At 38.6% G+C, this 19,501-nt stretch overlaps 1 protein-coding gene across 1 annotated transcript in view; it reads left to right on the top strand.

The window, feature by feature from the left end:
• The first annotated feature begins 840 nt into the window (after nt 1-840).
• The window catches only part of Il20ra (interleukin 20 receptor subunit alpha), a 42,030-nt gene continuing 23,369 nt past the window's right edge, over nt 841-19,501 (top strand). The window contains exon 1 of the mRNA XM_046448663.2: nt 841-1,266. Within this exon, the coding sequence (XP_046304619.2) occupies nt 1,170-1,266 (97 nt within the window). The 5' untranslated portion in view covers nt 841-1,169. The remainder of the gene's footprint in view (nt 1,267-19,501) is intronic.

Below are 19,501 nucleotides of genomic sequence, written 5' to 3'. Positions count from 1 at the left end.
AGATGCCACCTGGATGTGTGATTTGTGGAGTACTAGTTTCAGTATCACAAATCCAGAGTCCCAGCCTAAGGCACAACCTGACTTGGACTCCTGTTTCTAAGAATTTCTGGCAGGGGAAAGTAGCAAATATTAGGGAATTCTGGCTAGGGGTGTAGCTCAGTGGAAGAGCACTGCCTAGTATGTGTGAGGCCCTGGGTTCAATCTCCAGGATGGTTTTAAAATTTTTTTTAATCTGCTTTTTTTTTAGGGAATTCTAGAAATTGCCCATCCTTTCACTCCCTTCCCACTGAAATGATTTGTTTTCTCAGTTACTGAAGACCTTCTTTATTCCCCTAAAATTAAGGATAATTGATTCAATTTTAATGTCATTTTTCTTTATTTGTGCATTTGAAAACAGGCATTTATGGGAGGGAAGAGTCAGAAAGCATATCAGAGAGGTAAATCATTTAATTCTCTACTTCCGGGCTGTGCCCAACGTTTAGAACTACCTAGAAAGGATCAGCAGTGAGAGCAACTCTCAGATTTTTCTATTCCAATAAGTTTCCCTTAATTTCACTCTTCTTCTCCCCCACTAATTGGAGAATTGGACCTAAAATCAGACCTGTGGTGAACTGCAAGCTACTGTTCACAGGCCTGGGAAACTTCATTCAGACTGATTGCTGGAGGTGAAGTGTCCCTGTCCTCACCTGTAACACAGAAGGATATCTAACGTGTAGGTAGTGAAGGTTGAAGGAAATCCAACAGATATGGCAGGGTGCCTAACAGTACGTTGGGAAATAACTATCCATTTCATTCTCCCAGAACCTTCTTCCGGTGTTAAATCTGACATTTTAAGTGACCGGCAGATAAACCTGAATACCAGAATCGCTTTGCAATGTACTCGCCTCACTCTCTGTAGTGGAGTGAGCTGTCACCTGCATAGTGACCCCGGTTGGCCCGAGCGGTGAAACCCAGGAGGTGGAAAGGCCGACACTCTCACTACTGAAACCTGGAGCGGCTGGGAACCACAAAGCGACGGGAAGGTGCCCTCCCGCTGGCATCCACCTGGGGAGCCCTGGGGAGCAGCGCGCAGAGCCCGGGCGCTTGGGGAGGAAGCACTGCCTCCCGCAGCCCAAGGGGACATCGGAGTTAGCCAGCTGCTGCGGAGATGTGATCCAGCCCCGCCGCCCATGCGCGCACCCGGGACCCCTGCCCCCGGTCCCCCGGGCCTGCCTTTGCTGCTGCTGCTGCTGCTGCTGCTTTGGGTGGCACAGTCCGGATGTGCAGGTAGGTGGTTGCGCCGCCTGGTGCGGGTGGCTGACCTGGTGGAGCCGGGTTTCGCTTTCGGTAAGCTGGCGCCCGGCGCCCTGCCCACTCTGCACACAGAGCCCTGGAGAGATACTCTCCGCCACCGGGGGCGTCCGGGTTCAGGGTCAGGTTTGCGCGACTCCGGGTTAGCGCCTGCTTTTGCTAAGGTTGGCGGTGGTCGCTCGGAGTGGTACCCACAGCCTGCTCCTTGCAGCTACCGTGCGGGACCCCGCCCTTGCCCGCACATCTCAAGCTCCGCCACCACCGCTGCGTCGGTGCAGAGGTCCCTTTTGGATTCTGAGACTCCGGATCAGAATTCTATGACAAGAATAAGGAGAAGATTGCGTTTTTTAAAACAAACTTCTGTTATTGTCTAATTTTTTGAGTTCTTTGTATACTCTGGATATTAGGGCTCTATCTGAAGTGTGAGGAGTAAAGATTTGTTCCCAGGGTGTAGGCCCCCTATTTACCTCTCTTATTGTTTCTTTTGCTGAGAAAAAACTTTTAGTTTGAGTAAGTCCCATTTGTTGATTCTAGTTATTAACTTTTGTGCTATGGGTGTCCTATTGAGGAATTTGGAACCCGACCCCACCGAATGTAGATCGTAGCCAACTTTTTCTTCTATCAGACGGCGTGTCTCTGATTTGATATCAAGCTCCTTGATCCATTTTGAATTCACTTTTGTGCATGGCGAGAGAAAGGGATTCAGTTTCATTTTGTTGCATATGGATTTCCAGTTTTCCCAGCACCATTTGTTGAAGATGCTATCCTTCCTCCATTGCATGCTTTTAGCCCCTTTATCAAATATAAGATAGTTGTAGTTTTCTGGATTGGTTTCTGTGTCCTCTATTCTGTACTATTGGTCCACCCGCCTGTTTTGGTACCAGTACCATGCTGTTTTTGTTACTATTGCTCTGTAGTATAGTTTGAAGTCTGGTATCGCTATACCGCCTGATTCACACTTCCTGCTTAGCATTGTTTTTGCTATTCTGGGTCTTTTATTTTTCCATATGAATTTCATGATTGCTTTCTCTATTTCTACAAGAAATGCCGTTGGGATTTTGATTGGCATTGCATTAAACCTATAGAGAACTTTTGGTAATATCGCCATTTTGATGATGTTGGTTCTGCCTATCCATGAACAGGGTATATTTTTCCATCTTCTAAGATCTTCTTCTATTTCTCTCTTTAGGGTTCTGTAGTTTTCACTGTATAAGTCTTTCACCTCTTTTGTTAGGTTGATTCCCAAGCATTTTATTTTTTTTGAAGATATTGTGAATGGAGTGGTTGTCCTCATTTCCATTTCAGAGGATTTGTCGCTGATATACAGGAATGCCTTTGATTTATGCGTGTTGATTTTATATCCTGCCACTTTGCTGAATTCATTTATTAGCTCTAATAGTTTCTTTGTAGACCCTTTTGGGTCTGCTAGGTATAGAATCATATCATCTGCAAATAGTGATAATTTAAGTTCTTCTTTTCCTATTTTTATGCCTTTAATTTCTTTCGTCTGTCTAATTGCTCTGGCCAGTGTTTCGAGAACTATGTTGAACAGAAGTGGAGAGAGAGGGCATCCCTGTCTTGTTCCAGATTTTAGAGGGAATGCCTTCAGTTTTTCTCCATTCAGAATGATGCTAGCCTGAGGCTTAGCATAGATTGCTTTTACAATATTGAGGTATGTTCCTGTTACCCCTAGTTTTTCTAGAGTTTTGAACATAAAGGGATGCTGTAGGATTCATCCCTGGGATGCAAGGCTGGTTCAATATACGGAAATCAATAAATGTTATTCACCACATCAATAGACTTAAAAATAAGAACCATATGATCATCTCGATAGATGCGGAAAAAGCATTCGACAAAGTACAACCCAATCAACAAATGGGCCAAGGACCTGAACAGACACTTCTCAGAGGAGGACATACAGTCAATCAACAAGTACATGAAAAAATGCTCACCATCTCTAGCTGTCAGAGAAATGCAAATCAAAACCACCCTAAGATACCATCTCACTCCAGTAAGATTGGCAGCCATTAGGAAGTCAAACAACAACAAGTGCTGGCGAGGATGTGGGGAAAAGGGTACACTTGTACATTGCTGGTGGGACTGCAAATTGGTGCAGCCAATTTGGAAAGCAGTATGGAGATTTCTTGGAAAGCTGGGAATGGAGCCACCATTTGACCCAGCTATTCCCCTTCTTGGTCTATTCCCTAAAGACCTAAAAAGAGCATGCTACAGGGACACTGCTACATCGATGTTCATAGCAGCACAATTCACAATAGCAAGACTGTGGAACCAACCGAGATGCCCTTCAATAGATGAATGGATAAAAAAAAATGTGGCATTTATACACAATGGAGTATTACTCTGCATTAAAAAATGACAAAATCATAGAATTTGCAGGGAAATGGATGGCATTAGAGATCATACGCTGTGAATGTTAAACCTCTCGTACCTGCTTTATGATACGTGGTAGTGACCGTGCTTTATCAGAGCTGTTTTTAATGATGTTACTCTAGAATGTTTTCTTTTCAGATGATGATTGAGAAGCTAATAAAAAAAAAAATGGTGCCAGGTATCACAACAGTAACAGAACTTTGCTGTTTTCTCGGGTTTTTGTTTTGTTTTTGTTTTTTTACTTTCCCCCCTTTTTTAAATGGAGTGTGCTGGGTGTGTCTATGATTCTGTTCATATGACTGCAGAACCTGGAAACACTGTTGCTGCTGCTGATGCAGAACATACTGTTATTATTGGTCTTTTTATATAAATATATATATATATATATATATATATATATATATATATATATACATATATAGATAATTTGAATTTTTGGAAACTTTAGCTGTGCTGTCAACTTTGGAAAAGTATCCCAGTTTACCGTGTTGAGTTGGCATTGTACAGAAATTAACAGCCATATTGGTCTAGAAATGTTAAACTTAATTTTTTTCCATTTGTACAGGGGTAACGCACTGTATTAAATATGTAAGGTCTTATCTACGTGGGTTTGATTACAGAAACTAATAAAGTATTCTCTAAATAATGAAAAAAAAAAACTTCTGGAAAAAGTGACAAGATCTAGAAGGAGCAGCTCTTCAGAGCAGCATCCCCCTCTCCTGGGCACATTTTTCCCTATGCAGTTGTGACCATGTACAGATACGTGAACTTTGATTTTTCAGAAATAACAAAACTTGTCAGATTTATGACATCAGGCATTGGAGGGTTTTTTCTCTTGCTATTTTGAAGCTTAAGCTCTTTACAAATTGGAATCCAGTAAACCAGAATAATTCGTAAACTATGATTTTTTTCCTTCTGTATTTCTGTCTTATGGGGAAAAAGCAAGATACCTGGGATTTTTTATCTTTAGTTAAAGACAACAATCACAAAGCTTCTGGGAAGACTGTACTTTATGTAGATTAGGATCAGGCTTCTGTGACTTTTATCCCAGACCTGAAGAGCAACAGCGAATCTAGGGGGGAAAGAGTTGTCTCTGAAGCTGTCCTGCCCTTAATAGCCAAAGGGGATGGGACAAGTTGTGTAAGTTGAAAAGAAAAGTGTGTATACAGGTCTTGGAAGGATCTTTGTGTTTGTTTGTTTTGAAAACAAAGTTTAATTTTAAACAAGCTAATTTGAACAAAAAAAAAAACAAAAACACATTATTTTTCTAACTTCTTTCTTTCAGTTTTGGTAAGAGAAATATACTGAGTCCAGATTTAGATTATAACTGAGATTAGTTTTTAATTTAGAACAACCTTTTGTTATATGGAAACTTTTTCTTTTAATTTCAAGGGAACAACAGAACTATAAGCATTATCAAAGAGTAAATTATCTTTGAAGTTTCATGTTTAAAGAAACATATTTATGGTCCCTAACAATAGTTTAGGTGATAAACTTGTTCTTTTTGCACAATCTTAAACCTGAAATTACTAATTACTGTGAAGAATCAGAATAATGTAATGAATTATTTTTATAATACTATAGCAAGGTGAATGTTTGTGGAATATGTGGAATGTCACTGTATACCATGTAATAAATGAACATTCAGAAACAGATTCAACACAGACCCATTTAAAGCAAATTTCAGGGAATATCTGCAAATATGTATAAGAAAGAACTGGCCAGGTTTATTTTAAATAGTCCTACATAATTCCAAATATTTATTAAAACATGTCAATTCAATAGAAAATATGGAACTGTGATAACGTTTCCAGTTCATTTTTATTGCCCTGGATATCACTCCCTTCTTCCCTCTTGTAAGGATTTTTGAAAACAGATATTGTACACAAAATAGTTTCTCCTCTAAATCCTGAATTTATCAGAAGGTTTAGCGGTCCTTTAATAATCCCAGATAGGCTGAATAGAAAGAGATTACTGTTGACTTTGGCAAACACTGAGCCTTCAACTAACAGATAATATTTTGCTTGTTTTTCTTTAAAATCAAAGAGATTTAGTTACAGTGGACTGGCATTAGAAGGTAGTCATATTGTTAACTTCAAAGCAAAATTTGCAACAAACACACAAACTCTTTTCTGACCCATGAGATCTTAGCATCCTCCTGTCCTCTGGGGACTGCTGAGAAAATCAGGCTAGAAGGTGGATGTAGTTGCCTGCAGGTATGATAAAGATAAAGAGCTGTGGCCAGCATTATATAAACAGATATTCAAAGCGAATAACAGAGTGGAAGACTTCCCAGATCATGCATCTATGCTCAAAACCCTTCAAAGGCCTCCATTTGATTCTAAATTCTCCTGTAAGGTCCTATGTGGCTTAGTCATACCTGTCTCTCCAATCTTACTTTAATTCCTGCTATTCTGGCCCTTTTCTAGTTCCTAGATGAGAAACCGTCAAACTGCCACTAGAATGTTCCTACCCTTGACTGTCCTGTCTAACACCTGCTCAGACTTTTCATCTCAGCCCCAATGTGTTCCCCTCAAGGAGATCTACATCCCCAGAGGAGAAAAATTCCGAGTTAACTATGTCCATGAACCAATGAACCTAACTTTAGTTTTAGAGATTTAGAATGCAATTTAAATATTACTGTCACAATTATGCTTATTGGAACTAATACACTATAATTAACACAGTGAGGGTATTTGTTGAAATGTCTTATTTGATATAAACAGAGGCTTAGGGTATTTTGTTTCATTGAGGAATTCCATGGCATACTTCACATGCAACTGCACACATACATAAATTATTCCAGTGAACTAATTAAACTTTCAATTTTTTTTTACTTTTTATTTTGAACTGCTTTGAGACATAAAAGTCGCAGATATAGTACAATGTTCCCATATATCCCTCACCTAGCTTCCTCCAAAATTTGACATATTACATAATCATTGTACAGTATGTAGAACAATGATATAACTCTATTCACTAAACTAGAGACCTTGCTTGAATATTCCCCATTTTTCCACTAATGCTCTTTTCCTGTTCCAACATCTAATCCAGGATCTCACATTAAATTTAGTTATCATTTCCCCTTAATTTCCAGTAACAGTTCCTTGGCCTTTCTTGGCTTCCATGACCTCATACTCATTATCTACAATACATTGACTTATTTGTTTAATTCTACGTAGTCTCAGAATTGCCAACTTGTGCTCCCGTGAGAAACACATTTACTATCTAGATTACAGCATATATATATATATATATATATATATATATATATATAATACATACATATCTTTAGTCTTGGATTTATATTATCAATCAAGATACTGTTGATCAAAGACCTAAGTTAGATTTTTTTCCTTCACCCCTTTTAGGTACCATGATGCCTACATGGTACTCCTTTCTGGTTTTTGTTATCTTTAATGACATATGCACTCTGACACCTCATTCAGATTCAGAATTTTATATTAATACAGTTTCACTTAGTAGAAGTGATTTTCTATTTGCATCTCAGAGTATAAAAAAAAAAAGAAAGCATGACTTAATGATTTATCTAGGACTTGCCTGTAATGGTGATCTTTAATGCTACTAAGGCTACTTTTTTCTGGAAAGAAAAATTTTCAATGATTTCAAATATTATCTCTACAAAATCAGTTCTGATTTTGAGGGTGAGCCATTGCACATTGAGCCACCCAAATGGCTACTTTGCTCACTGTATCCACCACATGATCAAATGCCTGGGACACAAGATGGGTATTCTTTATCCTAAAGACAAGTCACTAAGTTTTCCTTATACTGCCTGATTTCAACATGTGTTCTTTGCATCCAGCTTCCTCTCAGATAAATTACAATCTAAAATCCCATTTCCTACAGCTACATTTGTGTTCTGGTGATGTGGAATATTGTAACATTTGTTTATACCATTTCTCCCATTTAAATTTTTCCCTCCCAATGTTTGTAGGTATTTTCCCCCTTGACATAAATCCCCTCATCTTACCTTCAGGTGATTCAGTAACCCTTAGAACATTTGTTTTTCTCTTCAATTGACTTGTGTTCATTTTTGAGGAAAGACATAGGCAAGCAACAGATGACCACTACAGTACAGTCTCTTAAGGCTGTCAAAACAAAGGACCACAATTGGGCAACTGAAAAGAACATAACATGATTCTAGAAACCAGAAGTTCAGCCTCTAGGTGTCAGCAGGACTGAGTCCTTCTGAGAGCTTCGAGGAAAAATCTGATCCATGCCTGTCTCCTCACTTCTGGTAACTGAAAATTTTGGGTATTCCTAATCTTACAGACACATCAGTTGACCTCAGCCATCGTCTTCTTATGGAATTCTCCCTGTATCTCTTTATGCAGTCTACAAGAAGACTGTAAATGTCCATCTCTGTATCCAAATTTCCATTTTTTATACAGACACCAGTCATACTGGACTTAGACTCATATTGAACTCATTTTAACTTGATCAGCTCTATAAAAACACTATTTTCAACCAAGGGCACATTTCAAGGTACTAGGGGTTAAGATTTCTACCTAACAATTTCTGTTGAGCATACGATTCAGTTCATTTCATTTGCCCTCTAAGACCTGTAGGGAAGTGAGCAGGATGCATGGGCTGGGCTTCTAGAGTGGGAAATAAACTGTCTTTCCAGCCCCTCTTGAACGTGGCTAGTAGTCAATGTCTATGGCTGATGGGAAACCTGCAGAAGTGTCAGAGCTGAAAGGCCCCACTTAGAATATTGAAGGCAGAAATGAGGCTTCTTGAATATTTTCCAAAACACAAATGTAAGGGAGAGCCACCAATGGGTGCTTAATAGAGACATGATGGTCAAACATCTTTAGCAAAGGGATTGAGTCTCCCCAGACTTCTGCCTCCTATCTTTATTCCATGAAGCACTTTTGCTGCAAATTCTGGCCCTTGCTCCAAGCAGAACCATTTCCATACATGAAGCATAACTATCTGTATTATTTGTCTCAGCACCCCATCTGTTTCAGATTTAAATATATATGTTGCAAAAAGTCTACTTACAATTACCTACTAAATTCTCACATGTAACTTTTAAGGTTAGTGCATAGATTTTTTTTTTTTTTTGCAGGGGTGGCAACTGGGGATTGAGCTTAGGGGCTCTCAACCACTGAGCCATATCCCCAGCCCTATTTTATTTAGAGACAGGGTCTCACTGAGTTGCTTAGTGCCTCACCTCACAGTTGCTGAGGCTGGCTTTGAACCCTCAATCTTCCTGCCTCAGCCTCCCAAGCCTCTAAGATTACAAGTGTGTGCCACCACACCCAGCTGAGCATAGATTTTTAAGTGCAAAATAGAATCACAAATGCAGGGGAACGAGGTACTTAAGGTGATCAAATTTAACAAAATAGGATTTCCTTAATATCTATCTCAAAATGCATCTATTTTCAGTTTTCAAAAAGTTTAAATATATCCTGACTCAATATGATTTTTATATAACCTTCCTTGGAATGCTATTCATTCATTCATTCATTCAGTTTCATTCATATTAAGAACTGTTCTAGGTTTCTGGGTGAACAAGAAAGCAGAGCCCTTTTATACTTAGAGTCTCCAGAGACAATCAAGTGATTGTATTAGGATATAAATACCAGAATTAAAGAAAACAAGTTTCCTTAGATTCACAGAACAAGGCACCTGATCTAGTCAGGGTATCAGGCAGTGCTTCCTATAGGACACATCCTTTAAACTGAGATTTATCGGGGTTAATGTATATGTGTGTACATGTAAACATTATATCATATTTTCCTTACTTGAGGAGAAAAGATGAATCAGAAAAGAAGCTTGATATCCAAATAAATCTTATTGCAAATAAATACTTTGAATACTTTTAGGAAAAAACAAATAAATTCAACTTAGTCATAGGCAGTGGCCATCCCTATTATGTGAAATATTTATAATTCATTGTAAATGATTGGTCTTTTAATTTAAATATTAACAAGAAAATAAAGCTAAAACCAGCTCTAGACAAAATACTATCTGTAAACTACCAGGTACTAGTATTCCTTTACGCATACTTTCTTTTTTCTTATAAAGCTAAAAATAAACAAACCAAAAATCAACAACAGCAAAATCCCATGGAAAAAAATGATCCTTCCGAGAGGAGTGCTTATCCAGTGAGGAGGAGTCAGGAACTCTGTGGCTATAGACTGACCTCAAGGTCATTGGCAGCCTTGTGGTCTGTGGCTCCTTGCAATACTGAATCAACCAAAGTAATGAAAAGGCACACGTTTACAGCTGGGGTTTCTAATTTAAGTACTATTTCCCATTTCCTGAGTCTACACAGTTCTTTACAAGTCCTGTTAGCTTTAATGGACAAGAGCAAAGAGAATGACTGGATCAATCCAGTCTCCATGTTGTTTCTGGAGAAGTTCCAATGATGCCAATGCAAGTATAGATTGAATAGTGTCTCAAACAAAGTCATGTCCACCCACAACCTCAGACTGTGACTTTATTTGGAAATAAGGTCTTTGCATATGTAACTAGTTAAGGATCTCATGATGAAATCATCCTTGAATTAGAGTGGACTATTATATGAGAAGCAGACTCAGAAAGGCCATATGAAGACAAGGGCAGACAGAGATTGAAGTTATGCACCACAAGCTAAGGGAACACCAGGGCCTCAGAAGCTGGAAGAAGCAAGGAGAGAATTCTCTAAGGGAGCGTATCTCTAAAGACACTTTGATTTTAGACTTCTAGCCTCCAGAATGCTGAGAGAACACATGTCCATTATTCTAAGCTACCTAGTTTGTGGTTTGTTGTTATGGCAACCCTATAAAACTAACATAAGTGCCTTTGACCCTTCTTTATGGGTCCTGTCTTCATTGTTGCTCTGCATTTTCCTGACCACTCACTTTGTTATATCTTGCAAAATATTGTAGATACCTGAATGAACCAGTCCTATAGAAGATCTATGCATAATGTGGACCCCTGTTTATTTTATTGCATTTAGTAACAGCTTTATTGAGGCATAGTTCAACCCTGAAGAGGTCTGATCTTCATTCTGGTGACCCTCAAAATACCAAAATACCTGCTTGTCACTATAGAGAAGAGTTAGCCTACAGAAAGACAGTTCACCTTTTGGCAGTGTATGCTGTGTCTTACTCCATTTTTTCATGGTATTCCATGGAAAGTCTGAGATTATGCTGTCAGCCTCATTTGCCTCAAAATCCCAACCAGCACTGAACAGAAGTAGATTCTATTAATTATTTTCTTGAGAATTAAAGGAAAATGCTACATTGACTTACTTCTCAAAAATGCTTCTGCTGAAATAGAAAGTTCTTGCAACCAGGAGTCCAGGGCAGAAGGGGAAATATGGTGGCCAGGAAGTCAAAAGATAGAAGTTCCAGCCACTCTTCTCCCACTCCCTCTTTATGGGCAAGTCACTTACCTTGGATGGGCTGTATTTCTTCACACATGGACTATGCCATGAAGGAGCAGGTCTCAATGATTTCTGGGGTCCAGAAATGGTCATCATACAATTGTGGACAGATCTGTACCTAGACTCACCCCTGCTAATAGGCTACTCCCTGGCACCAGGCCAGCACTCCACCTGACCCTGCTCCCTTCAACTGCCGGAGAAAACCTGCTCCTGTCACTCCTTGTCCTCAGGCTGGCCAGCCCCACAGACCTTTCCCTCCTCCACAGGTTTCCACTCACTCTCTCTTGCATTGACACCAGCTCCAGCACAAAGTTCCACAGAGCAGCCTCATTACATCTTCCCAACTGGACTCCCCATGATACCACTTAAGTAAAAATACAGCAATTTATTTTCTCTCAACAGACTCATTCTAACTCACACCAGTGGGTGGATTTCAAGCCATTCTTTTCCATTTCCCTGATCACTACCTGAAGCAGAATTATGTCCAGGATATGCTTTTCTTATACATTTCTGCTGTTTGCTCCAGCAGCTTAAGTTACCCTCCAGCTAGCAGTACACCATCACCCAATTGCACCCAGTTGCATACGAGAGCTGTTATGAGCTAAAAAGTAACTTGTGAAGGAAGATTGTCCAACAGAGGCTAATGAATTGCATGTGACTGGAGGAAATAGTTTGTGTCTTGTGCCATTTTCTATCCACCACTATCCTCCTTCCATTTGCCTATCTTTTTTTCATAGATAAAAAGAGTTTATTGTAGTGTTTGTTACTGATAGTAGGGCTAGTTATTTTAGAAAAATTGTTATTTCGAATTGTCATGAATAGTAAATGTTTAAAATGAATAGTAAATATTTGCATGGGTGGAAGGAGGGCAATAAGTATAGAAGGCAAGAATTAGCAGATTCTAATTGGATGGGAGTGATAATGGTAATACTGAAAACATGCTCAAGCCATGTCAGTAAGAGCTAAGGGGCATTTGAATCATCCCTGCATACTGATCCCATGAGCAAAGTGAAAACTTACTACTTTTGAGTGTGGGAAAACTATTTTTCTTAATTTTTCCTTTCAAAAAAGAAATATAACCATACCTTGGGGCTAATCAATAACTAACAATTAGCTGTGCCGGCTTTCTCAAAGATTTGTCAAAATTAAATTTTGTTCTGTTGTTTCTTTTCCTTTTTCTCTGCTTCTTTCTATTCTTTATAAGGAAAATAATTTCTCATGTGAAGTGTAAATTAAATAGATAAATATAAAAATTGAGGAAAGTTGATCTTAAGAGACGTGTTCCTTATGAATGAGACACCATAGAAGCGTCATGAGGGAAAAGAGCTACGCTGTTTTTTCATTCCATAAATCCTATTTATTCTTTGCTAATTAGTTTTGCTGATGCTTCTCAACTTACAGGTTGAGTGGCCCTTACCTGAAATGCTTTGGGCTGTAGGGTTTCATATTTTGAAGTTTATCAGATTTTGCAACACATCTCTTGGTGATGGGACCCAAGTCTAAACACTAAATTTATTTATATTTCACATCCACCTTATACACATAGCCTACAAGGTAATTTTATGCAATATTCTTAGTGAGCTCTCATTTTGACTATAAGTGTCACATGGGACTGGGTAGGGACCACCTATAACATCATATGCACATTCAAATAGTTTCAGATTTGATAGCAGCTCAGATTTTAGATGCTCAGCTTGTATGTGCATTAAAAAGTCACAAACTGCTGACATTCTTCACTACAATTCTTTAATAAAATTTTTTTTAAAAACTAATCTCCATTTTCCTCCCTCTCTCACCCTATGGTCCTTTTGTTAATCATTTACCATTTTATCTTTTCTGCCTGATGTTTTGCTTCCAAGTCTCCAAAGTGTAATTGCTTTCAAGACTCCCTTACTTTTTCTATTTTTTTTTTTTCACTTTTGTATCTTGCTGACTTTCTGAAATTTTCAAGCAATGGCGATATTAATGAAAGAATTACATTGCCTCTGGGAGGATAAAAAGAAGCAGAAAATTATTTGAAAAGTAAGTGGAACATGTATGTTGATATTTAATAAATATCCATTGATTGAACTTGGAGTTTCCAATTGCAATTCTTTTCAGTACCTCAGGAGTCCCCAGTTGTTTGTCTTTGAACCTGCTCTGTCTTTTATGTTTTTCTTTCTGTGGCATAGAATGAAGTAGAGATACCAACCCACATCTACTTTTCCACAGGTACTATGAAAATCATTATCACTTTGGAGATCATGAAATGTGGAGAAAAGGAGATTCTTGCTTTTAAAAAGCTTATTTTCTAAAAAGGAAAAGAAAGGAAACCAGTCATTCAGAGATGACATAATACAGCAGAGCTGGTTCCCTAACAAACAATGAAGCTGGCCTATGCAAATGAAGAGTGGCATCTGCCAAAGAGGCATGTTGGGAGGCTATTCACACAGTATCCCCCACCAATGAATTTCTTAAACTCCTCTTTTCAGAGCTGCAGATAGAGCCTGGCTCTCTTGAATCTGAATAGCCTGTTCAGTGGCAAAGATTCATCTTTACAGTAAATTCCATTTTCAAAAGCTTTCAAAACCACTTTCAACAACTTTTGAGAACCAAGCTGGGAAATGCTATGTTGAGAAAAAAAAATACAGCCATTAGATAAATGATATTGAATTTTTTTACATGCCAATAAACTACTTCCGCAGCCAGTTTTATCCAAAAGGAAGCATCTCTCAAGTGCCATGAGCTGAGTAGTACCATGGAAAATAAACTGCTTTGAAGTTGCATACTCTCTTTAATGGATAAACTCCAATATATTTATCTTTAAAACTCTTTTGTATTTTGAAGTCTTGCTTGCTGTCAAGCACCAAAAGCAAAATATTCACAAACATGTTTAAGCACATAGATTTATATATTGAGATGTGACTATAAAGAAATAACATTGACTTTTCTGCATTTCTTAAATATCGTTCATCCATATAAATGCACACATACTTGGCAGGAAAATTATATATTAATGAGTTGTGTCCCAGCCTCATGAGAGTCTGGTCATTTCTACTCCCTGCTGTACCCCAGGACTACCATAGTTTCTAAATCTAGCTCATCACAGGTGCTCAGTAGCTCTTCATTGAATGAATTATATCACTATGGACAGTTCCATCAGGAAAAGAATCAAGAAAAATAGTTTGCCTCATTGGATTTCTTCCCTCTCATCTTAGAAGCTACTGCCTATAACATGCAAAAGAATTTTATTTAATCACCCCCAACAAGCCTAAGAGATAGATCTGTTCCATTTATCAAAATGTGCAAATTCTACAGAAGTTAAGTAACTTACTTAAGGGCAACAGCTAGTAAGCTTTGTAATAAGGGTAATTTCCCATGTGTCTAGAAACAAAACTAAAACAAGCATTCTAGAACCTCTCTGACCTGCTCATGTAAACAGTTATTGGAAGGCAGCAGGATAGGGTAGGCAGCAGTAACCTGTATAATGAACAGTACAGAGAAACCGAGGTAAAACCCAAGAACAGCCATGAGAAATGACAGTAGGGATGGTGGCTCAGGAAGGAAATTCAAGTTCAAAGTAACTAATATGAGAACCAAACCATGCCCTCTCCTTTACACAACACAATGTTTTCTTTCTTCTCAGGGAAGTTACTACCTGAATCATATTTTAAGTGCCATTTAGAAGACTTACTTTTCAAGGGCACTTGATATATAATTAAGAGGAAGAGGAAGAGAGAGAAGTTAATGTTTTTTCAAGAGAATTGGTTTACAACTTGAGACAAGAAAACATGTCTTTCAACATGACAAAGTTAGACCAATACTTAAGATAATCTATTAGAAGGCAGTCATACCTGTTTTGCTCTTCTTTGGTAAATAGGATACTGTTATTTACAAATTTTACTTCCTGAAATTGGCTAATCACCCTCTAGTGTTTTTCATACTTCAGATCTTTTTAACCTCTCACTCAGGGGTGGGATTTTGTTTTTGCTTTTGTTTTTTCTTAAAAGTCTATTAAGGTATTTTCCTATTGAGAAATATACTTGCAGCACGTAGCAACCACTTGCCAAGGGTTTCTGTGCCTTCATTAAAAAGCAACTCTGAATTGGACACAGTGGTGCACACCCATAATGCCACAACTCTTGGGAGGCTAAGGCAGGAGAATCACATGTTTGAGGCCAGCCTCAGAAGCTTAGTAAGACCCTGTCTCAAAATAAAAAATGAAAAAGACTGGAGATGTATTTCAGTGGTAAAGTGCTCCTAGGTTCAATCACCAAAGAAACAAACGAACAATGCTTCTCTCAGAATGTGCCAACCATGCTGCTCCCTCTGTGTAATGGAAGCTTACCCAGGTGATTTCAAGCTGTAAACATTTAGTGGCTCAAGCTATTCCACTCCAATTGAGATGATCATGTATATCTGAGTCCAGGCCCATTGCCATGATTTCCAGCAGCTCCACAAGTTGCTGATCAGTTTCATCCAAAAGCATTTATTTGCCAGGCTCTGTGGATACAAAGACCTTACAACACACATTGACCCAATGTCTAACAACTCAGAGCCTCACGGTTCCTTCACTGCGAGTTTAGAAGGATAGAATGGGCTGGGGCATCTGGGTTCTTCTCTGGGCAAGACTGAACAGGACATCCCCAAGGCTAAACGTTCCCCTAGTTATCAGCCTGAGTAAATCGAATGATCCCAAAGAAGTGCCACATTTGGCTCTTCAGTCTCACAGTTTGGTTATTTTCTGCACTGGTTGATGATCATACATAGTCCTTCATGGAAAGTCAGAATGGAATGCCTGAGCCTCAAAAGAGTAGTGAGGGTAACCACAGAGGCTGGCTACCCCTGCTCTTTGTGAGTTCACCATTTTTTACTAGTGTTCAGCAGGCACTAATCTTTGCATAGGTTTTCCTGCAGAATAACAAAACAGAAATAGCTTTTGCTTTCAGGCGTAAAATTAAAACTGTAGCATACTTAGATGATGACCTGTGATATTAGCTTTGAATCCACAAAGAGAGTGTCATATACCCTTTTGCTGAACCTAGAGACCTGTATTCAAGGTACCATTTAGAAAAAAAATGTACTGGTCACGTTTTATAAAACTCCATTATTATGACATTGTCCTAGACTCACTCATTAACTCATTCTCGGCCTTGGAAAAGACCCAGGAGCAGACACAACACCTCCTCTCTTTGCTGCTGTAACATAGGGGAAGCTGGGCTAGAAGATGCCCCCAAAGTCCCAGTGGCATAGTCATTCAAGCTGCTATAACAGTGCCATAGGTTGGTTGGTTTATGAAAAACAGAAATTAATTTCTCACAGTCCTGGAAACTGGAAAGTCCAAGAGCAAGGTGACAATAGATGTGACATCTGGGGAAGCTTCCTTCCTAGTTCATAGACAGCCATTTTCTCACTGTGTCATGGTGAAAGGGAGGAGGAATTTGTCTGGGGTCTTTTTTATAAGAGCAGTAATTCCACTCAAGAGGCTTTCCCCTTATGACCTACTGATCTCCCAAGGACTCACCTCCAAACGGTATTATACTGGACATTAGGCTTTAACCTATGAATCAGTTTATAGCATTAAGGTAAAACAAAAGGAAATTAAGCACTGAGAGGGGACACTAATATAAATGATAGGACACACAAGATACACATAACCAGTCATTATTTGAAGTTCATCAAATGGATATGTCCTTGCCAAGCCCTCACAACTTTGTTGAAGCAGAGGCCATTTTTAATCCATACAACTCAAGGGAACCTAGTCCAGAGCTTAGAAAATTTCAAAGGGCCCCCAGAACTCCTGCCCTTTTCCTCAACCATCCGAGATCCATTTTCTTTTAAAAGTTCAGGGTCCTAAACAGAAGGAACACTCAGTGGAGGCCATGAATACCTTACACAACATCACATCATAATCATGTTGCTAAAAATAGCCCAGGCCAATATTCATTGAATGATGCACACACAGAGGAACAAAGATCTTTTAGTTCTAAAAGGTACTACAGGCAGAGGGGACCAAAATGGTAAGGGTATAAAATAGCAGATTAAGTTCTAGTGTTTGAGGTAATTATGTGTGGCTACTGATAATAGTACATTTCACAGAATTGCAAGAGAAGAAGCCAGACAAGATCATAAAGAGCCCAGGTGCCAAACCAAAGTTGTGTTGTTCCAACACTCTCCAGATATACAACTGTGTGCACCATTTAAATTGCTTTTTAATGTGGGATGTGAAATCTGCGTACCATCATAGAATCAGAACTGTGCTTCCAGGCCATAAATCTATGGGTATAAAAACACTTTTCTTACCCATAAATTGGCACATGACTCAATAATGATATGGGTGTGACTTGTTTTCACTTAAGTATTGATCAGATAATCTTATCAGTGCTAGAAGTTTAGAAAAATGACTTAGCTCAATTAGAATGTTTATTCCGGAGTTCTTTATATTTTCCAAACTTGATACAGAGCCCCCAATTTTTGAAAATATTTTTTAAAACTACAAGAGAATACTAGTTATCAATTGGGTTTTCTTTTAAAATGTGTCATTTCTCTCTTCCTTTAAATAAAAAGAAGTGCTGATTCTATTTCTTACCTCTTCTTTGCATCATCAAATAGGGCAAGGATTCCTTGACGTGTCCTCATCTGTGAACCTGGTTTTTTTGTTGTTGTTGTTGTTTTGGGTTTTTTTTTTTTGTCTTGTTTGTTTTGTTTTGTTTATTTTTTACTTTTTAATGATGTCTGTCTTTTCACTGGCCTGGGAGATCTATGAGGGGAGGAACACATTATTCACCATTAGATATTTAAGTGGGCACCAGAATTCATTTCCTAGGGCTTCTGAAACAAAGTGCCATAATGTGGGTGGCTTAAAAGAACAGAACTTATTTGTTCTCAGTTCTGGAAGCTAAAAGTTAAACTCAAGGCATTGGCAATGCCACACGCCCTCTGAAGTCTCTAGAGGAGGCTCCTTCCTTGTTTCTTCCAGCTTCTGGTTTCTTCGGCATCATGGAGATGATAGCAATGATAGTGTTCCAGGAAGTTCTTGATTTATAGATGCATCACTTTAGTCTTGGCTGCCATCTTTATATAGTGTTCTCCCTGGGTCCCTGTGTCTTCACATGGCCATCTTCTTTTAAGTACATCCATTACATCAGACAAAGAGTCCACTCTAGCCCACTATGACCTTGTCATATGCCACAACCCTATCTCCAAATAAGTTCACATTCCAAAGTACTGGGGGTTAGAACTTCAATGTATTTGGGGGAAGTACAACTCACCCCATAACAATACCCATAGTATTAGTTAAATGAACAAGGAAGATGATTCTGGAACTGATATTTCTCATCATTTACATGGGATTGACTGTAATATGTTCTATATGTGAGAAAAAGAGCTACAGCCCAAGGCCAAGATGAAATATATCTATCTACACATGAGTTTTGTTAGCATTTTAGATTGATATAGGTCCTATACTCAGAAACTTAAAAGAAATCAGAACAGACTCAAACACAATATCCTTTTTTTTTTTTTAGATTTTTTTTGGGGGGGTTATCCTGAAAAACTCACACATGCATGAAATTTGATTTCAGTTCTTGATCTCCCCCATTTTCCCTCCTCCTTTTCCCCATCCTCCCTCCCATCTCCCATTTTCCTTCCTCTATTAGACTTACTTTCACTCAATTATTTATTTATATTAGATTGGTTCTTTCTACCTATGCATAAAGTTGAAGCTCCCTGTGGTATATTATCTATGCAGATAACATGATTTTTTAAGACCTCCGTTTGCATTACCTCCCCTTACCCATCCCTCCACTCTGCCTCTCCATCCCCTTCTTCTCCATTACTGATATTCCCTATATTTGGGGGTTATCCTATTCATCATTCTCCCTTTTTTTTATTTTACTCTAGCTTCCACAGAGAGAAAACATTCAACCTTTGAGTTTCTGATTTTGGCTATTTCACTTAGCATGATATCCTCCATATTCTAAGAATGCTTAACTTTGCCATCACCTCATGGTCTGAGGAATGTGTCAAAGGAGGAATAAAGTTCCTACTTGTATTCTTTAGGATCAGATGGAGAAGGAAATAAAAGGAAATATTCTGGCAAGAAAAGGAAAAGGACCTCTTACTATGAGGTGTGGTACAATTTTAAAAAAAAATTACTGACCAGATCAGTATCAAGTATTTTAATACTCGAATCATTTTATATATTAACATCTTAGAATAGTAAACATTTTTCCATCGGCCTTGCCTTGTCATTGTTTAGATTATAATTAGTTTGAAAGGGTGTCAAGTGAGGATGGAGGTTAAGAGCTCTGAAGTTAGCTCCTCCACTTATTAGCTGCATAAACTTGTGCCATTTAACTTCTCTGGGCCTTGGTTTCCTCATCTGCATCATGGAGATGATAGCAATACTTCACCATGCCTACCACAGGGATGCTATGA

Source organism: Marmota monax, unplaced genomic scaffold, assembly GCF_021218885.2.
Source record: "Marmota monax isolate L192 unplaced genomic scaffold, Marmota_monax_Labrador192_F-V1.1 WCK01_AAM20220418_F8-fsc00030, whole genome shotgun sequence".
Taxonomy (NCBI): Eukaryota; Metazoa; Chordata; class Mammalia; order Rodentia; family Sciuridae; genus Marmota; species Marmota monax.
The sequence above is the reverse complement of the archived record's forward strand: the minus strand, read 5'-3'. Positions and strand labels throughout refer to the sequence as shown.